The sequence below is a fragment of the Phocoena sinus genome, chromosome 8 (genome assembly GCF_008692025.1).
Source record: "Phocoena sinus isolate mPhoSin1 chromosome 8, mPhoSin1.pri, whole genome shotgun sequence".
NCBI classification, from domain to species: Eukaryota; Metazoa; Chordata; class Mammalia; order Artiodactyla; family Phocoenidae; genus Phocoena; species Phocoena sinus.
In genome coordinates, this window is record NC_045770.1 from 109,978,404 (window position 1) to 109,984,232 (window position 5,829).

General features: G+C 59.7%; 1 protein-coding gene across 6 annotated transcripts; it reads right to left on the minus strand.

The window, feature by feature from the left end:
* Positions 1-12: 12 nt before the first annotated feature.
* TMEM80 (transmembrane protein 80) lies at positions 13-5,593 on the minus strand. 6 transcript variants are annotated; one of them, XM_032640046.1, is made up of 5 exons: positions 5,556-5,593; positions 3,493-3,512; positions 2,579-2,672; positions 2,398-2,490; positions 13-1,066 (listed from the first exon to the last, which is right to left on the minus strand). In XM_032640046.1, the coding sequence occupies exons 1-5, from the start codon at positions 5,572-5,574 to the stop codon at positions 861-863; spliced, it is 432 nt and encodes a 143-aa protein (XP_032495937.1). In that variant the 5' UTR covers positions 5,575-5,593; the 3' UTR covers positions 13-860. The 6 variants fall into 6 exon arrangements, with proteins under 6 accessions (XP_032495937.1, XP_032495939.1, XP_032495941.1 ...); XM_032640048.1 differs by having other exon boundaries at positions 2,579-2,605; positions 2,731-3,512; XM_032640050.1 differs by lacking the exon at positions 5,556-5,593 and adding an exon at positions 5,397-5,413 and having other exon boundaries at positions 2,579-2,605; positions 2,731-3,512.
* Between the last annotated feature and the right edge of the window lie 236 nt (positions 5,594-5,829).

The following is a 5,829-nucleotide window of genomic DNA, read 5'->3' on the forward strand; positions in this document are numbered from 1 at the left end:
AGCCAGGAGCAGTTCAGAGAGGTAGAGAAGCTTCTTTATTTAAAAATACCGTGAAGAGAGACTATCCAGGTGCTCAAACACAACGTTACTCGAGACTTAGAAAATGTGAAATTGAGGCCAAGGGAAGTCACTAGAAAACATCGGCGCAGACCCCTTCCAGGAGCACTTGCAGAGGGCCTGGGAGCCGGACAGCACCCCTACGGGGGACTCTCCAGCTCTCCTCCCCTGCTGTGTGCTGGGGCTTCCAGGTCACCTTCGCCTTTCTCCAGAACCCCCAAGGGAAAGGTGTCAAGGCTGAGGGGAAACCCCCCAGCCCCGAGCTGCCTGGCCCTCGGCAGGTGCCTCCTGTGCGCGGCAGAGTGCACCACCTGCCCGGGGCTCAGCCCACAGAGCAGGACCCCTGGTCCCTGTGCCACCCTGAAGCTGCAGGGAGAGCAGAGATGGCTGATCCCGGCCTGAGAAGGAGATGCCACAGACACCGCGAGGGCACTGGCCTGGCTGCCTGCCTTCCGAAGGCTTCGTTCCCCTCTGCACCCCGGATGTCGGTGGCTGCTGAAGCCAGACCCCCACCAGCCCGAGATGTCCCCGCGATTCCCCACAGACCGGCGGGACAGCCCCACCCCTGCTTCCGCCACACCCAGCCCCTGCCCAGCACCTTGTTCTGCCCTGGTTCCCGACCCCACCTCCGCCTCACAGACCCTCCACACCATCTGACCCTCTAACAAACACCGAGGCAGGTCAGCACGAAGATGTCCTTCCCGCTCAGCAACCGTCAGTGGGGGAGGTGACGGCTGGGGCACAGTCTGGCTCTGAGGAGGGTCTCCTGCCCAGGGCTGTCCCGCGGGCCGGGCACCGCCCACCTAGCCCTCGAAGGCAGCGATGGCCACTGCCTGCAGGACGGCCTCCAGGCCGTGGAGCGCCAGGAGCACGGCGCTGAGGGCCGAGTCTGCCCACAGCACCAGGGTCTGCCAGAGCAGGAAGTAGACGGACAGCAGGGCACCGCCCACCGTGAGGACCAGGCTGGCGGCCAGCGGTACCTCGGCTTCCATCAGGTTGCCCTTGGTGCCTGGAAAGCAGAACAGACGTGCTGGGTGAGCGCCGGGCTTTGGGACGCACGGGCCCGGGAGCGCTGACCCCCTCGAGAGTGGCCGTGAGACCCGCGCCAGCTTTGACCACCATGTGATGCTTGAGGACTTGAGTGAAAGATCCCACTGTGACCACTGCAGGGGACTCTTCAAAGTGTCGGAAAGCAAACACAAAAAGGGGCATGTCTTCCTTAGTGAGGAAGAAAGCCAACCGAGGCTGTGATGTTCTACTCTCGGTCTTTGGGTCAGTTGTGTGGGTGGGAGAGGGAATTTGGTTTTCTAAAGACAATTCCAACTGCATTCTGACACCTTTTCCTAATTCCACATTGACTGAGATTTTGTTTAAAATTTCCAAAAATAGTTCACTTTGGGCTAAGGTCGTCGTGGAAAATTTCACGCACATTTACAAAAAACAAAGCAACTGCACATTTTACAAACAAATGGGTCAGCATGGAAGACGCTCATCTCCAGCTGTCCCGGCCACGGTGCCCAGGGTGCCCCTGGAGCGTGAGGGACTTGCGGATGCCCAGCGACTCTAGTGCCGTTTGCCACCCTCCCACGGGCACGGGCTCGTCTGTGTCGAGGGTGTGCGTGTGCAGGGGCCCGGGATGTGCCGGCTGCTCTATCAGCCATTCCAGAGGCAGGAGTGTTTCTCAGACGCGTCAGCGGAACACACAGCGTGATCCCGTTTAGAAGAGATGTGCTCACGTCTGTGTGCCTGTGGCTGGGAATGGGGAGACGTGGGCCCTGATGGTGAGCTGTGGAGGGAGCGGGGGAGCTCTCTCGGGGCTCCTATACTGTCTGAGCTTCAGGACGTGAGGGGAGTCGGCCGAGCAAGATTCTGGCTGGGGGCCTCCAGGAGCCGCACTGGGGAGGCGAGGGAGCCTTCACCCTCCAGGCCCGGCTGCCCTGGTGGGGTCCTGACAGAACTTTCCAGATCCTTCTCCTCCTGACCACTGAGGCCAACGGACGGGGAGGAAGGAGGTGGGGGTGAGTGTTTTAGGGCCCCAGGGTTGATGACTGAGCTGGGTTCTAACCTCAGTGCTGTTTGTTACCCAGCAGCTTGTGTACAACATGCTTCCAAACAGGAAGCATCCCCACCAAGGACGTGGCCAATATTCTTCGTCTTGTGGACAAAGCTTCTGGACAAATTAATACTTAATGACACTGTGAAGCGAGGCCTGCAAAACCATGCGTGAGCAGTTCAAATCAAGTGTCTCTAAGAACCATGTTACAAAATGATCAACGTGTAAAGGTTCACACATAAACCTAGCAACAATCTCAAGTACTACGTGGTTTTCAGTCAACTCACCGAAGTACAACCGAATCGCTTCCAGAATCCCCATCAGAAAGAGCAGAGTCAGGTCGAAGACCAGGTAACTGTGAGGATAAGTGAACACCTGGCCTGGAGAAAAACGGCCAACGAAGCTGAGCCCCTGCTGCAGGACACAGGGTACCCACACCTCTGAGCTGCCTTTTCGCACGAGACTTACTTTTATACACGGCCAGCAGGAGCATAGCTAGGAAATAAAGGGCATAGTACATTCCACTCAGATAGAGCAGCATCTGAAGAGGGAGCGATGAGAGCTGGCCAGCGGTTAAGGACTCTCAGGCCCAGCAAATGACCCTGCCCAAGGGCACCCACCTGGGGAGAGTGGACAGAAGGGGCTGCTCCGCCACCTGTCCAGAGGCCCTGCAAACACGTGGGTCCAGCCCAGGCACCTGCGGGTGGCCATGAAGACGTGGCCGACGGCCCCCTGCCTGGCTTCCTTTGACACCCCTCCTGGTGCCACCACACCTGGCAGGGCTCCTGTGGGCTCCGGGGTGGGGCTGGGGCTTCCCCCCAGGGGACATCCTAGCCTAGAGCAAGAGGACCGGGCACATCCTTGGCGACCGCAGGCAGGACGGCCTCGGCACCCCAGGCTTCCTCAGGTGGCATCACCCTGACCTAGGTCCCAGTTATAACATTGAGAGCAAAAAGTGACCTTTTTCACTTTCTTCAAAGAAAATGTCTTTCTCTCTTTTGGGGGGCAGTTTAATACCCACTAGCAACTTTCCTGAGCTCTGAACACTTCATGTTTGTTTACGCTAAAACAAGTCTGTAAGTTTTCCAAGTGAGGGGTTTTCGCGTTCCTGCCCCCCTGGGCCCGGAGGGAGTCAGGCAGCCACCCCTCGGCGAGGGGCTGGGCAGGAGGCACCAGCGGAGGAGGTTGTATCAACTCTCTCCACCTGTTAGTGGACACCCTTCCCACTCAGTGGAATGACTACTCAGAACTTATAGGGAAGGTGGGGCTGGGGGCTGGGGGCTTAAAGCAGCAAAAGGCAGGGGCCAAGAGCCGACTTCAGGGGCCTGGGAGGCCTGAGTCTTGGGCTGACGGAGGTCCACAGGGATGCAGCAGCGGGATACCACCGTGGAGGAAGCTCTCCCTGGAAGAGAAGGTACAGTCAGAGAGGTCCCAAGTCCTACCAGGATGCTCCAGCGGCCTGTTCTCCTGTCGCCGCGGATTTATGGCCCGCAGCTAGGTTCCTTTCCAGCACCTCTGCACCCACTGTCCCTCCAGGGAGGATCTGACCATCTGCTTTTCTGAACCTGAGGCTGGGAGTCAGGGCGTACCCACAGGCGAAGCCCAGATCCACACCTGAGGCCAGATGCCAGGAGAGAAACCAGACACACAGCTTTTCTCATCTCATATCTGCCACACGTACATAGATGAAAACGTTTTTTGATTCAGGTTACAAGTCTCTGTCATTGATAATAGACGTTTGCTTTCCTCTGGAATTTTATTCATGGCCCCAAATGTCCCTCCCCGAATAAGAATCTCCTAAGCCAGCAATCTAGTCCCTTTCCAACCCTCTCCCGCCACACAGCAGTTACACATTCTGCCCGCGTCTTCAGATGACAGTGTACGGTGACGCGCCAATAACGACTCAGAATTTGCCAGCAGCGAGCAGGACGGTGCTCTCTCCTACTCCATTTCCTTCTTAGTCCCCAGGGGGCAAGAGAGAAACTCCCAGCCTGGGTGAGCCTTTGCTTCCTTGGCAGACTCGAGGTCCTCTGGGAGCCTCACTTAGGTGGGGGTCTTACCTGGGTCAGCACAGGACACCGGTGATGGAGAGGCAGTATGTGCTGAGCACGGGGAGCCTCAGAGGGTGCCGAGCACAGATCATTAATAAACCTTCATCGCGATATGGGAAGGGCACTCTCTAAACCCGATCCCTTCTTTTCCCAGGCCCAAGCTAAACTAGGCTGCCTCGATACCTGTCATTATGTGGGTGGATCTCACGCTGATCGGGATTTTGCTCCCTTCTGACCCTTCTCTTGACAGTTCGCTTCAGAACTTCAGATCTACTTGCCAGCTGCCCATTGTTATGCTTGAGATGATGGGGCTCAGGGAAAAAATGCTGTTGAAAAACCTTCAGCGCCACGGGATTTAAATAATTGACATGAAGGGTAGCTACAATTAGATACGCTGCGCTAACGATTTAGAGGCTCATTCTGACTAAAGAGAACCGTGGCTTTTAGAACTTCGCATCTTTTGTCAATCAGTCACTGTAATAACGATGTGGCCGTCAGAAGTTAAACGTGAAAGCAAAGAGGAAGAACGTTTTTTCCCTGGGTGATATACGAGGGGTGTGAAGCGGATCGCTCCGGTGTCAACGTAATTTTCCACCAAATGAAAACGCGCGAACCACAGTACCCGTGGCCTTGCACAAAGGTCTGGCGCTTGGGAACCCCGGTGCCGGGAAACTGTCTGAAGCTCAGACCACAGACTCTGCTTCTTTGTCAGCTGCCCAGCTCACCGCTCCCGTCTAGTCCCAGCCTCTCCTCGCACGAGTAATTTCGGAGCCTGACAGCTGACATGTGGAAATTGGCCTTTTCCATCCGGCCGAGTGAGCGCCCGGGGCCGCCCGCGTACCTCGCTCTGGTTCCACGAGCTGTGAGGTGCGGGCTCTTACAGACCCAGCGGTCAGGACTTCGAATGGGCTGCCGACCGGCCGGCCCCCCGCCGCCCCGCGCAGGGCGCCACCGAGACAGGAGCCCGTGAGCCGGCAATCCCGGCGAGAATCCAAACCTTCGCTCCAGAAGCCGGTCCCACTGGGCCCGCAGGCGGGGCCCACTCCAAACCGGGGTGTCCCCTTCCTGCCGGCCCCGGACGAGCCCGTCCCGCTCGCTGCCGGCCCGCTGGGTCGGGGGGCGCCGACCGTCCCCTCGGGGGGGCCGTGACCTCACCGCCGTGGCTCCACTGCCCCGCGCGTTCACGGGAAACGGCGGCGCGGACCCGGGACGGGTTCTCCGGGCCAGGATCTCACCTTGTGGACACATGAAGTCCACCGGTTAACGACCCCGGCGAGCTGCACCCGCAGCTCGGCCTTCCCCGCACCAGGAGAAACCGAACCAACCGAACCCCTCTCCCGGGGCGACCTCCGAGAACCCCCTAGGCCTCCGCGACACCGTACCCACCGCCTCACCTCGCCGCGAGGCCGCCATCTTGCCGCGGCCCGCCCCGCGGCCCGCCCCGCGGCCCGCCCCGCGGCCCGCCCCGCGGCCCGCCCCGCGGCCCGCCCCGCGGCCCGCCCCGCGGCCCGCCCCGCGGCCCGCCCCGCGGCCCGCCCCGCGGCCCCGGCATCCTCTCGGAGCCGGACGCAAACGGCGCCCCTTCGGCCATTTTCGCTTCTGCTCCCGAACGGGCTCGACGGCGTCGCGTTTCGGCCCGATTAGCCCGTCCGACAGCGCTCGGGCACT